This window comes from Apostichopus japonicus, chromosome 8, assembly GCF_037975245.1.
Source record: "Apostichopus japonicus isolate 1M-3 chromosome 8, ASM3797524v1, whole genome shotgun sequence".
Taxonomy (NCBI): domain Eukaryota; kingdom Metazoa; phylum Echinodermata; class Holothuroidea; order Aspidochirotida; family Stichopodidae; genus Apostichopus; species Apostichopus japonicus.
Window position 1 is genome coordinate 23,972,830 of NC_092568.1, and position 15,024 is coordinate 23,987,853.

Sequence of the window (15,024 nt, forward strand, 5' to 3'; positions counted from 1 at the left end):
GTGAGGGTACTCGTCCAGCTCTATGCTGGAGTACACTCTCCTGACTTTACTACCAGGTGTTGTAAACACTACTAGATTTAATATAAGTATCGTAGGTTTTATCTCAATTGGATGTTTCTTATGTCTATTTCAGACTCTGACGGTGTCAATACCAAACGAGAGAGCGACAGGCGTTAAAGGAGGCATCGGGAGAGGAAGAGGCAGAGGTAGGGGTAGAGGAAGGGGTGTAGATCCAGAGAGAGTGGTGCAGATGACAGCAGAGCAAGTAAGACAACAGGTTGGTAGATTCATAGAATCTTGTTAGGCAAATATCATGGAGTGACTACATGTGGAGTGTGTTGTATGAATGTAGTGATGTACTGTGTACTATTTAGCTACATTTTGTAGAAGTAGTACGTCGTACTCTACGTAATTCTCTGTTGTCGAATACTAGTCATGACCGACCAGGCAGTTCCATATATCTGTTAGTTTTGAGCAACTTTCAAAAGACCTTACGGTGTTGTATGAAGACTTGTTGAAATCTAAGTATTTGTTTCAGTGTATAAAAAAAAAAATGTGATACCTTTTATTAAGACACAGGTCTGCACCTGTAACTTCATCATTCTGTTGCTCTAGTGGAGGTCATAGCCCTCTAAAATTATATCTTCTTCATGACCTGTTAGACCAAGAACATGTCCATATTGGAACTGTTGAATGGTCAGCTACCTTAGCTGCAGGAGGATATAAAACTGTAAAATCATGGAGCATGAAAACCTTCCGGTGGACCATGACTTAATAGTTATATTTCTTTCTTCTACACCCTTTCTTTAGTTCTGTTCTTGTTTTTTCTTTATTGTTTTGTATAAAGATAGCACAGAGCAGTGAAATGCAACTTCTTGTTATCAGTCTTTGATAATATCTCTTTTCCATCTTGATCTGTCTAACACCAGGAGTATGAAGAGAAGAAACGGCAAAACATTGACCTGGTGGAGGCGGAAATCAAAGCTATGAGGGAAGCCTATGAAAGCCAGGTAAGACTTAATAGTTTGTCTGGCCTCATATAGCTTTGTTTGTGATTTAGAAGAACAAATAAAAAAATAAAAAAACTGGGGCCAAATTTATTTATACTTGTTTTCATTCATTTCTTGACGGAAGCTTGTAGAAGGTGAAGCGATTCTGAAATGTTAAATCCGTCATTTTACTTGCAGAAAGCAGCAAGTGGGGGAGGTTCTGCCAACCCCATAGCTGAACCACCCTCCACAGGGAGCTTCCTTTATGATAGATCTAGGTTTGGACCTGACCCGTCCCATAGTTCCGGACCTCAAGATCGGAGAGAAGGTCGAAGGAGAAACCCTCATAATTGGGGCGGACCGACGATAGAAGATGTTCATCAAAATGTTCATAGGGGAAGGAAAGGCAGACAGCAACAGGTATGTAGTATAAAGAAGATTAAGCTGTTGTTAGGCTCGAAAGAGGGAGGCCTAATGCAACAAATGCTGTTTTTCTTGTTTCCTTTGAAAACTGAAATGCTTTTATTTCCTTGGAAAATGACATAATTGTAGCAAGTTTACAAGTCATAATGGTTTCCAATTACATGCAAAGAAAACAAAAAAATTCACCACAACTAGAATTGCTCAGTTTTAATGAATGTAAATGATCACTGGGAAAATAATTTTAATTGGGACCTAATGAGCAGCAGTCTTTCATAGAAATTAGTTGTTATGTGTGCTCATCGGCCGTTCATCAAGCCGATGTCACTTGTAAGACTATCAGTCTCAACCACTGTCAAAATCTAGGTCACTATGGCCCAGTTGAGTCAGGTCCCGTTCAGTTTGGACAGTGTGGCGCGGGCTCTATACATCTTTTCTTACAAATAGTTTTCTAACAATGGAGCAGGATGTGAAGATGAAAGTTGTTTCCAATCTCAGATCTGCAGTGTATAAGTTAATAGCATGAGACGTTTCAATATCAGGATCTTCTTCATAGGCCAAACTGTGAAATGAAAACAGATTAAGAACACATTAAATTTAGACAGATGGACGGACAGACTACATTTGGTGAACAAAGAATAGAGTAATAAATTGACAGAACAAAGGAAACAGCCAATGTGTCATAAATCTGTTTTCGTTTCAGTTTTGCCTTTGAAGAAGATCCTACTAGGGTTCAAATGTCATGCCCTCTAACTAATAATTTTACCTTCACACGCTTTTGGCAGTAGATAGGCAATCTGTTAACAGTTTTCCTCCTCTGTGAATCTGAAATGTCTGGTGAACACTGTGCATGAACTTTCTATTCAGCATTATTACACATCATGACACATCCATAAACAGAAACAACAGTTCCAACCTGATTACCACACAGAAAAGTGAAAGTGAAAGTGTAAATATTTATTGACGCTGTAGCATTACAGTCTGCTTACACATAAAATATGACCTTTTAATAACAGAACTCAAATATGATTTCCTTTATGAGTTATTTAAGTAGTTTGATATAAATTTAAGTATTGTTTTATGTGTGTGTTTAATTTTTTTATTTTTTATGTTGGGTAGAAGTTAGTACTGTCCTGGTTTGAATGTGGTTAGATGGCCTGGTCTCTACAGTTGTAGGTCACTAAAGTTAGAGGTTCATACTTGTTGTCCAGCCAGGCCCTGGACGACCATATCTTGGTAGCTGATGAGCCAACAGTTAGATGTATCAATAACAATGACAACATGGTATTGATGTTACACTAGTAGACATCAATGTTGAAGATTTTAGGAATTTACTATTTTAACTTAATTAAGATTACAGTGGCTAAACTGTGGCTACGGGGCACCATATTATGTGAACCCAGACTTGTATTTACATTATTATTCTCCAATGGTCACACATTTATTGCCTTCTTATCTACTGTGATCTGTGCTTAGTTTGATATTTATCTAATCTCATGATTGAAATACTGTCATCAACCTTCACTACCTAAGGTGTACCTCTCATCTTTTAGACTCCAAGGAAATCTCATGTCTTTCCTCATTTTGAGGGGGTATCACATTTATGAATCTGACTTTGCAGTGTAAGTCTCTCAGGATATCCATCAAATAGTGTCTTTTACCTTGGTTTGGAATCCTTTGTGTTCGGCTAAGTCCCTTTGAATTTTACACCATGATAACGAAAGATTATAGTGCATTTATAATGGACAGAAATGTGGAATGGATCTTGTTTTTCAGAGAGATAGATAATGAAAGAGATTTGATATTGAAAAATACATAACAGCTGAACCTTAATTTGTTCAAATTTTCTGTCATAACTTTGACTAATGTACAGTTACCAACTTATTTGGATTTTTCCTATGAAGCACACCAAGGAACATGTAATACAGAAAGACCAATATGCCCTTGGAAGTATGCATTTACATGATAGGTACCTTATACTAAAAAAAACATAGTTTTCAAAAATAGCTGAAATGTTGACTTATTCTACCCAACTTGGTTTGATCCAGGTTTCAATCTTCCATCACAGTATATTCTGTTAGTTTACTTTGTGGTCACGACAATACTGAACTTTGAGTTAAAGTTGTTAGCTTTGCAGTATTGGTGATCACTGTAATGGTCCTTCAGGATCGTAGGTTCGTCTGGTTACGTCGATGGTGTTCTTGCCCAAACCCTGACCATCCGAAACCCCAAAACAGCATATCCATCTTCATTTTTAATTTTGTAGTTTGCGGGACCTCAGTCCAAGCTTGAGATGACTGCATCGATGACAGGGAGAGAAAGAATGGACTACGAACAATGGAAGAGTGACCGGGAGAGGGTTGACCAGCAGAGACTAGCACGCCATATGAACGAATCCGGCGAGTGGCGGAGAGAATGGGATCGGGAAAAATCCGACACTCCCCGGTATGCATCTAATCAGTTAAAGGATAGATACACAGAAGAGTAACAAGGCGTGTATTTGTAGTTGGACAATAACCTTTTGTTCTATTGTCAAGGTTGTGCCATAATTCAAGCTAGACAAATACTTCTTCTCATTGTAAAGAAAACGGATGATAAATTTTTCATATGGTATCGAGAAAATCTTTATGACAATAATTTTTTGAAGTGGCTTAGCTTAAATTAGAAGCAACATGACCTCACTTGGTACCAAGCTATTTGTTTTAGTACAGTTGACACTGCAGAACAAGAAAGAATAAGGGAAAAAACAAAAAAGGGACAGAAAAATGGGAGCATTTACCCGTAACTGCGAGAGAGCTTATCTGGACAATGTTATAACTTACTTGCATAAATTAATCATGTTTAACTGTTTTACTAATCTCACGAGGAGAAGAAGAAAGAATCCTTCCAAAAAAACCATACCACTTGCCTTTTAACATGTCTGGACTATTTATGCCTTTCCTCAAAAACTTGGACTACTCTTGATTATTTGAAGAAATTTAATTCTAAAAACCTTTTTGGGGGGTTATTTGTGGACATTTTGCCCCCCACTAAATAAGGAAGGAAGAAAGAAATAAAAAACACCTTGTAGTTGCATTAATTTAGTGTTTCCATTTTCCCCTTTCATTTTTAGAGGTGAGTGATAGCGTTGATAAATTCTGTGGACTTAACAAACTTTCTACAATTCTTAAAATGTTTCTAATCTTTCATTTGGAAGCAAATTGTTCCAGCTTGTCAATTCCAAAAAGCAAAAAAAAAAAAAAAACAGAATTTAAACTTTTAACAGTTACATAATTCGTGTTGGCATTAACCAGAATTCACTAGTTTTTGCAAATACTTTACCTGAAACTTTGGTGTTCTTTAAAGTGATATGGAAAATTGCTTTCAACTGTGTTCTATAATTTGGTTAAAGCTGCCATCTTTGTTGCAATTTGTATTCAAATCAGATTTTTAGAAGGTGATTGTACTTTTCAAGTTATATAAACAACCTATTATTTAAACAGAGAGAAACTAATATTTTAACTTTCAAAATTTATTTGCAGTCACTACTTTGTTATATATCACAAAAAGGGCTTTTTTGGATTATTTCTGGGATGTAAACCATAGCATCATCAAGGTGTGACTTACTATTGACAATGTTGTTTCTGGTATTGTTTACTGGTGTTAGACATTTGAAGTTACCACTAAAATTAATAAATTTGATATCTTTTGTTTACCAATAAATTAAAAATGAATAAATTACCAATAAAAAAGTTAAAAGGAAAGAGGAAAGCAAAGATAAAAAGTAAACACATTAAAAACGCTAATTTATTTATCTTTGCTAGAAAAATGTTTAACCTCATATTTAATAATCGTTAAAGGCATTGCTTTGACTCAGAGAATGATACATCTCATAATTAATTTTTTGGTGCAATTTTACTTTCTGATCGACTAATAACAAAGTGCTACTTTTCAATTCATTTTTCAAGGAAACAAAATTGAATCTGTTTTCTCAACTCATCAACTCATATATTTTAAAAGGGAAGGGAAAGAGTTTGGTGAGTAGGGGGGGTGGGGGGTGGCAGAGGGTACTCCTCCCATCCATTACTTTGTTTAGGTTTTGTTGACATAAAAGTTGTTCAAGAGTATTTCAATTTTGTTCGTAAAGTGAATATTATTTGAATTTCATATAGCAACAGTAAGCAATAGCACAGAAAAGTTAACCAAGAGAGTTCAAGTAAGAGGGAAACAGAATTGTCATTAAAAGAAAAAAAAGAAGAAAAATTATATTCTCCTCAGGAGTCAGATCTAATCTTATGGGCGTTATATCATTTCTTCCTTCTTTAAATTTTGTTGTTGTTGAAGTCCTCTGAGTCAAGGTCTTTAAACAAAAAAGATTGATGACACCTGCAACAGAGCATAGGAAATAAGTGTGCAGAGCTTCCCTGCTGAGTTTGTTTTTTTCACTCAAGGGATATATTTGTTTTTGTCGTCAAGAAAGACAACTTTATTTGCATCATTTTAAGTATTTGCCTACCACACAGTTGTCTTAGTGTCAGGAATCAGGTTTAAAGAACAATTTCATGATGTAAAGAAAGGTTGAGAAATTTACTCTTGTTTTCCTATTGTTTAGAAAGGTTTACTAATATTTCTACTACCTTATTTTTAAGTCTCAAGGAGTTAAATTTCAAAATTGGGTTTTAAAAAGTTTCACTGCATTTTTTTTTCTCAACATTTCAAATGGTGTTTTGGACGTTTTTTTTAACCATTTGAAAATTATTTTGGTTTATTTGCAAATTGTTGAGCATCATATTAACCTGTTCTATGACTCTTAAGTAACCTTTTGTTTGCTAGTCTAGCCATTGTTTATTTTACTTGGGGTTATTGTTAACCTAATGGGATATGTTTATTAATTTGTTTGGGTGGAAAGGATGGAAGGAGGAGGAGGGATTGGGATTTTGTTCTCATGCATCAATACTTTCCATTATATTACTTTTGACGATTATTATAGATTAAGGCTTTACTTTCTTAGTACCAACTGCCTGCTGTAGATATAGTTGCTAATAACAGTAATTGCTAGCAAGAGAGAATACTCCAAATTAATGGAAGTTAGGAAAATGGGATAAACGGACAGATCATAAAAGTTGAAGGTAATATACCTGCATTGCACATAACTGCATATGAGTGCCTGTGCACTTCCATTTGCATGAATGTTGTCTTTAATGCATGCTGTTGATTAGTGAAGTCAACACTCTGCATGCTCTTCTCTCTGCTGGCTGCTGTCGCTGGCACACAACAGCTTTTCTCGCAGTCGGAAAGGACTGAAACACCAGTCCTTCCGTATCTCGGGGGTAATCGATAACATGCTGCCCTCTATCATCCTTGAAAATGGAAAAAAAATGTAAAGAGACTGCACGAATCGAGGCATAAAATTGGAGGTTAGTCATGCCAAGTGATAACAAGAACCCCTTCTGCTTGATAGCAAAACATTCTGTCCTGTTTAATGGGGGGGGGGGGATTAATTTGGTGACAAGGCTAAAAATGACGTTGAATTAGACAGAACCACCCTCCAAACAAATTGGGTATTGAGAGAGCAGGCTTGAAAATATTCCATGCTTCAGTCTCCAAAAAAGAAAAGAAGAAAAATTGATGTAGTTTAAGAAGTGAAATCATTCTATGATGACATGGCACTGACTGATTGTCTTTTCTATAATTTGCCCATATTAGGAGGCAAGACACACCCCATACAGAAGGACAAGAGGTGTCACACCAGGTTAACAGAGGTCAGATATTTTTGTTCTGTTTCTCTGATTATTTGTGTGATAGATTTGCACTTAGTCTTCAATGCAGCACCCATTCACATAATAATCATAATAAGAATATAGATCATTTTGTTAGAATAGTTCCTTCCCGGTAGGCCACTCAGACCCATATTTTATGTTTGATTGGTTTTAGCCAGTAGCTCTCTAGGTATCACTAGTAGCTTTGAACAACTTTTCCACATCCCTCCCCCCTTTCACTGACCCACCAGAAAAATATTACCTTATCTGATAAATTTTTGATGGTTATTTCCATGCCTAAAGTAATATCATTGGATAGTATAGAGCAAAATGCATATTATTGTTACTGAATATGATTAATTCCCAAACTGTCCAGTCTATAAGATATTACAAATATGCCTGCTGCTAAATCCATTGCACTGTTACACTGCTTGTAGGGATAGATAGAGTTATGTTGGTAGGTGGGGGTGGGGGGGGGGTTGATGGGGAGTATTTGTTGCTTGCTGTTCTATGCAATTGACCATTGTTATTCTTAATTGTTTGTGTTTCATAAGGTACCGTTAATCTGCTTCTAGAAATGGTGATAGGAGAAAAGATATAATAATTGGGTCGGGGAAGGATGCTGCTTACGTTGCTTGGTTTTCCAATGAATTGGAAAAGTTTTTCTTCCATTAACCCCTGCGACAATGCTTTGTCTTTGCGTGTGCATGTTCTGTTTGTTTTGCCTAATACACTTCACACTTGCTGTTAGCTTATCTCTTCTGTCCTAATCACAGAATCATGTAGTTGGTGATTCAGACAGGTCAAAGGTCAACACATAGCACCCTAGCATAGAGACATTACCTTAACACATTTTCATTGATTCAAATTTTACAACCTTTTTGCAACTCCTGCTGGAAAGTTCATTTACAAGTAATACCACCAATCTTCCCGGCGATCTTAAATGGAGTCCTTTCAGTAGATGTTTTACAAACAAACGTCAAACTGTTCACTTGTAGTGAAGTTAGTTGACTTTGAACAACCATGCTTGTGGGAGATGTTTTGTAATATTTTTGCCTCCCCATCCTTGGACTATTTATGATCTTGTTGTGATTGACCTTATCTAGTCAAACACCAGGTATTGTTTTTCAACAAATTACAAAAGTTAGTAATTTCTAAAAAGCAACTTTGGGCACTGACAAATAAGTTTCAACTTGATGTGATTTAACATGTCCATGCACAAGCAATCAGTGTTTTTAAAAATTTTTTTTTTATGACCATTCAAATTTTCAAATCTCTGAATAGTTCTTCTTTGAACATCACAAATACAGAGCTAATCATATGTGTGTATTGAGTGCCTTAACGATAGTAAATGTTTAGGAGAACACAGGGATCTTAATATGCTGCCCTACGCATGCTTGCTTGCTTGCTCGCTTTGCCAGTCATGTATTTCACCCTTTTGTTTGTGGAATGATTAATTTCTGCTTAATCAGATTTAATCTTTCACCCTTTCAGAAATATTTATATGACAAAATTTGAATAATATGCGATAAAGGTTGACTGACCGGTATTTCTGGATGAGGTTTTGATTTGGTAAATAGTGGATGTTTTGCAGTAAATGAGCTTTGACCAATATAAACAACAAAAATTAAAATTAAAATGTGAAAGCAGCCAAATGCAGGAAAAGTATTAGAAATGACATGCATATGTAGCTATTTCTGTTTTGATTTAAGTTTTTTGTTTGTTTTTTGTTTTATATCATTGAACTGATGATAGTAACACACTTTTCCTGACTTTATCAACAAATGAGAGTTTTATTTATCTTTCTTTGATGTGTGCTTTTAGCTTTTACCTCTGAAAGGAGATTGGTGCATTGAAGCAAACCACAGAGATGGAAATAACCTTTCTATGACTCCTAAGAACATATTGTAAAAAGCAGATAACCTCAAGAGCAATGAATGAGCTATCATCCTGTAATTGTGACTTTGCGGCAGTCTGTGTCACGGTTCTGTGACACTGGACTAGCTGTGCCAATAACTAATAGTACAGTTTATTTCTAAAAACTCTGCGATTTGGCAGCTCTTTTAAAGTAATATAGTACCTTTCTCAATTCCATCTCTGACATTTGCTTCAATACATCAACTCCTTATGATTTCTCTCCTCTCCTTTAATAGGAGCATTAAATTATGTTAAATGCTAATGTCACTTATGTAGCATACATAATTCATATTGCTATGTAAAGGACTGTTGGTGCCTACACATCATGTATGTATATGCATTACAAATCTTCCATGCTCATTTAGTTGGGTAAGCTTATGAAATGTGTGTGTGTGTGTATCAGAAGAAAAATGGTTGGAAGGTTTGGGTGGTTGGGGGTTGGGAAAACAAAGGAAGAAAATCCTTTTAGGGTATTTAGCTATTATTCAGCCCTCAACCCGCCCTCCCCCTCCCCTCTTCCAACCATCTTTTCCTGTCACCTGCTCTTGCATCATATTAACAATTTGTAAAAGTATTAAAGTGATTTCTTTCAAGTACTATTTATGTTACTAGATAGGATGGGGTTTTGCCTCATTGATCATTACTAACAATTGGGGATGTAGTTGGGAGGAAAACAGGGGTTGGGATAAAAAACAGGGGGGGAGGGGTTGGGAAGGGAAAAGGGGGTGGGTAAGCTGATGAAGGATGCTGTGTTTTACAGTCTTAAAGGAAAACATATCAAAGACACAGACGAGTAACTAAGTCAGACATCAAGGATGACATTGAGTAATGTATTTTGCGCCATCTGTTCTTTGTTTGTTGCCATTATATACCACCAAGAATCCCTGACAATCTAGCTTAAAGTGTTACGCAGGGTAAATACAAACAGGTTCTTTTTTCATAGTAGCATCTTGAGTTTACGTAAAGAAATTCAGTAACAGAGCAAACGCATATTGAATTTTACTTATTTGTATGTGTGGAAAGTTCAAAACTTTGTCTTTTACTCGGTGCATTGTTAAAAGTTTTCCTCGGAATAATTTTTGTCAGAAAAAAGTTTGAGACAATCGTTTCCATGAAAGGAAAATATGTTGATTCTGGCTGTTGCCTGATTAACAAAGAGTGTAAAACGTCATTATTGAACGAAATTTCACCGCAGAGGTGCCGCGTGGCTTCGGGGAAAAAAAGTATAAAAAAAAAAACGGGTCGGGTGAGGGGGATAGTGAGTGTCCCCGGAAATGTCCCAGAATTTTAAGGTACAGTCCCTGGAATGTCCCCGAAATTGTTAAAGGGCACGAACAATTTTAATTTTGCCTGTTAGGCCTATCATCCCTAGAGACAGCTTGAACCTAGGCTAAGTGGTGATTGTTTACAACTGCTGAGCTACAAACATAAATTTCAGTCACATGACTCGCAGATAAAGGAAACTCTCAAATCATTGTAATTCATGCAAAATCATAATGTTGCACTACGTGACAAATTACCAGGCTTCCGAGGCCTTATTATTTAATAACGCTTTTAATAAGACCAGTGACCTTCAAGGTTTCGGCATTGGATTTTTATTCTTGGAGAAAATACTAGTTTCTGCGTGAGGTGGATGCAGTTTTCTTTGAAAACATAGGACCACAAAAACACTGAGAGATCTTCAAAATGCCCTCCTTTTAAAGTATAGTAATGTTACTTACCCTTGATGTCACCATGAGGGAAGGGGGGGTAAATATTATGATCTCGGATTTCCTGTAATAAAATATGGTCACCTTGCCTTACCCGATGCATTTCCTTGGAGAATCTCTGATTATGCTACATCTGAGTTCATTGAGCTGTTTTTATAGTATGTTGATGGTAGATACAGTATGTGACTAGATTGCCACCGAAGAAAAATGTCTGCTCATGACACCAAAAAATATGGACATGCGACAAAAATTAATTTTTCAGAAAGACGTCAGCGAACTTGGCTTAAAGAGTTTGATGCCCCGTGATAACTTTTGGTAATTTTTATTTTCCAAGGTACCTTGGGAAAGAAATGTTTTTTTTTTCAAATTTGATTGAATGAATAAAGCCAAATATATCGTGAATAAAGTCAAGCTTACATTAATGACAATGGAAGGGTTTGGTAGCACTCCTTTATACATCTTATATAACACCATCTATCCAGCTCATATAGTTGATTTGTACGCTTTGGACTTTACGGTGTGTTATATTCACTTTGACAGGTTACATTCATGAGTCACATACATTTGACAGGCTCAGCTAATACATGTAGTTAAGAAACACTGCCAACCCTGTATATTATTAAACATGATATACGTTGTCAAAGGTATGATTATAAGGTGCTTCGTTTTGCTTGTCGCTAAATGGATCGTGAAAATATCTTGAGTGATTGGGTACATTAATAATTCAATGCAGTCTACTCTCATACTGACATAGTGGGTTTGCATGCACTGACAGTTTGATTGAATAAAATTATAAGAAAGGTTGAATCTTGAGAGTTCAGCTTCCTGCTTGCCTAGAAGTATAATAAAAATGTTACATAAGTGACTTGTATTAGAGTGATTTAGCTCCCTCCCCCCAACACCACCTCTTCCCCCTCCCCCCCCAGTGTTTCCAATTATTAGTCACTTATCAACAAATCTATGCTCATAATAGTTCAAAACTACATTTTGTCAATGTTGTATGCAGTCCGATATCCCTGCAATTAGAAATTGTGAAAATTCCTTCTCCATGCTAACCATCCACCTCTCTGCCATCAGCATAGTTATAAAGCAATTTTATAATTTAATAATAATACATAAATTTGATGTCAATTTGAAATTTGAAGTGAAGTGATTCTAAATGGAGGTCATTACTAAGAACGTTAAAAATAATTTGCCTTACCCTAACGCTGTGGTACGACGCAAAAAGTCAATAATACATACATGTAAACATTCCTACCATCTCACTAACACAAATAACTGTGATGTAATTTGAATGAAGATTAAAGTCATAGAATCATCTGAGTGGCAAGGAGATATCTACCAAGATAAAAAAAAGAATAAAGTAAACCTGTCCCCTGGACTGATCTCCATAGTGGTATGCTGTGACATCTTGTTAAAATGCAGCGACATCTCGCTAGTGAAAGATAGGAATGTAAATAAGATTCCGGGCATACCTATGTAGTAATCATCACACAGTTTGTTGATCTCTTCAAGTCTTTTACCTGATGTGGTCTCCGTGGTGATGACCTATCTTAATTATATTTTGTGGAATGTTTTGTTTTCTCACCTTGGATAGTTTTAGTCAGGACCCATCCAAAGTTATCCTATGCGGGTCAACTTTCTTGAAGTTTTTTTCTGCAACAGAAAGATGGAGAAGCATATGCATTGTTACATGTTAGGTGAGGTAGTGGGGGCGCGTTAAACAAGTAGCAGGATTTTAAGTAAAACAGCAGTTTTGAAAGAACATGGCCACCAAAGGATGTTGGTACATCCAGATGATGTTGGTACTCCCAGATGATGTTGGTACTCCCAGATGATGTTGGCATTCCCAGATGATGTTGGTATAGCCAAATGATGTTGGTATCCCCAGATGGTGTTGGATCCTAGATGATGTTGGTATTCCCAGATGATGTTGGTATCCCCAGATGATGTTGGTACACCCAGATGATGTTGTTACTCCCAGGTGATGTTGGTATCCCCAGATGATGTTAGTATACTCAAAAGGTGTTGGTACATCCAGATGATGTTGGTACTCCCATATGATGTTGGTACACCCAGATAATGTTGGTACACCATGATGTTGGTATTCCCAGATGATGTTGGTAAAATTCCCAGATGATGCTGGTACTCCCAGATGATGTTGATATCCTCAGATGATGTTGGTACTCCCAGATGATGTTGGTACATCCAGGTGATGTTGGTACTCCCAAGGATGTTGATATTCCCAGATGATGTTGATATCCCCAGATGATGTTGTTACTCCAAGATGATGATGATGATGCCGCCCTCTAGATTGTACCCTTAGTGTTACCCTCAGGTGTCTTCTATTCCTATTTGATCTACATACTCATCGTATTACAATGCTAACAAAAAACAGACTTTGCCCCTTGGCTCAAAATTCATTTTAACTGATTAATGGATTCACACCAAACTGTCCACAGCAAACAACATCTGGTTAAAGTTATTGATCCTGATTGATTGAAATAGAACAAGCAAATAAAACCACTTATTGTTCAGTTTATCCCTTTCTAATTTTATCTCTGTCCATTTGTTAAACCCCCACTGTCTTATGGTTGCCATGAAAATCCTTAGAATCATTGAATGGGAAATGAGGGCATGTAAAAGACACATATTGGTTAAAAAACAAATATCCCTGGATAACAGCTTCTTGTTGATTATTCACTTTTATATTTGCCTGAGTCGACTTTTGACCTGATAGAGCAGTCATCACTGGGAGCTAGCTGTCCATTGCAAATCAATCAGTCACTATATTAATGAACTCTCCCCATAGGGTGAATGATTAGAACATTTGGTTAGTGTAGTAGCACTAGGTAATCAGAGGGCTTTAAGCACTCAAAATAACTCCTTCCAAGGGATAAATCCCTACTGTGGATTGCATAAAGTTCTAAATATTTACTGATTTTGATTAGCTGGGGCATTAAATTAGTTTCCTTAAAGCGCATACCCATGAAATGGAGGAGAAAATTGAGGCAAAATTTGTAGGATCAATACTATATCACATTCAATAGCTGATGATTTTTTTAAACTTTATTTCGCTCTGGAAATGCTACTGGTAAAAGTATGAGTTGGTTTGGTAGTGCATTTAGTCATAAAATTGGCTTTCTTGAGTGCAATAATTCCAGCTATAGACTGATTGATGTTAAAGGAAAATATTGTATTTGCTAGGGAGTGTGAGGCTGACGTACTTGTTACTTTAACATAGCACCAATGTATCAAATTAAAAGGAATGCAAGTGTATGAAAGTTGGGCATATGCTTGATTCATTTGCTTTATATATTTTCAGTTTGTGGCAGTATTATCGAGTACTTTCTTCTCAAAGACGGAAGGGAAAAGAAAAAAAATTGCAGATGTTTATCGCCAGAAAGATGGGGGCGGGTGGCCGGGGGAATTGACAGGACATCAATAACTATAAAATGAGAACCAGATGGTACTGTTTTCAAGAATAATTAAATATTTGATACAAGTAGTGTCAATATTTATCCTCCAAGGATTATCTTTACAGACAGAATAAATATTGTCTGTCTTATGGTTAGTTTTGAATGTTTTTTTTTTATTACCCTTCTGGATTTTTAGTCTTCATTGTGTTATATTTTCTTTTGCATAGTTATACTTTGTGTACACTTTTATACTTGCATTGTCAGCATGTACTTTTTACCTTTACAGGGGGGATATAATGTAGTTGAAATCAAATCAACTAGATTCTGACAGATATTGTACACTGTCAGCATATAGCATTTATGCCGATTGGCAATTCCATTTTCATTCTCTTGCTAGCCCAACCCAAAGCAAATAACTGGGTACTGGTTTTCAAATCTTGTGATGAATGTTGTTCTTCCTTTTTCATCATTGTAATTAGTTGTCTTTATAAGCCCTTGAAGGTGTTCCATAAATTAATAAAATAGCAAAAACAAAGAAGAAACAGAAGGTGTGGACATGGTAAATCTATTAAATTCCTGCCCTGCCTCCTCCCCCTCATCTGGTCCCACCCACAATCTTAGCGTTGAAACACCAAATTGTGGAGTTACTAACTGCTACAACCTACCATGCAGTGCTGTGAATGAAGTTGCGCTACTTGAATAGCGAGAACTGAATTAACAAGAAATCTGTTAAAAAGGATTTGCTGGTGACAATCTTAAACTTATATTGAAGAGAAATGTATACCACCACACTGTTAGTTGAAAAGCCCATTTCAAAATATCGCCCCTGACT

General features: G+C 36.3%; 2 protein-coding genes across 5 annotated transcripts in view; one reads left to right on the forward strand and one right to left on the reverse strand.

Moving 5' to 3' along the window:
• The window catches only part of LOC139971172 (polypeptide N-acetylgalactosaminyltransferase 14-like), a 154,113-nt gene that overhangs the window by 86,861 nt on the left and 52,228 nt on the right, over positions 1–15,024 (reverse strand). The gene's annotated exons all lie outside the window — the stretch shown is intronic.
• Positions 1–15,024, forward strand: part of LOC139971158 (uncharacterized) — a 49,860-nt gene that overhangs the window by 19,832 nt on the left and 15,004 nt on the right. For 3 of the 4 annotated variants that reach the window (XM_071977392.1, XM_071977391.1, XM_071977394.1), the window contains 5 exons: positions 134–277; positions 930–1,010; positions 1,188–1,409; positions 3,676–3,854; positions 7,095–7,150. In XM_071977392.1, the coding sequence (XP_071833493.1) occupies positions 134–277; positions 930–1,010; positions 1,188–1,409; positions 3,676–3,854; positions 7,095–7,150 (682 nt within the window). The remainder of the gene's footprint in view (positions 1–133; positions 278–929; positions 1,011–1,187; positions 1,410–3,675; positions 3,855–7,094; positions 7,151–15,024) is intronic. The other variant, XM_071977393.1, reaches the window with a different exon arrangement.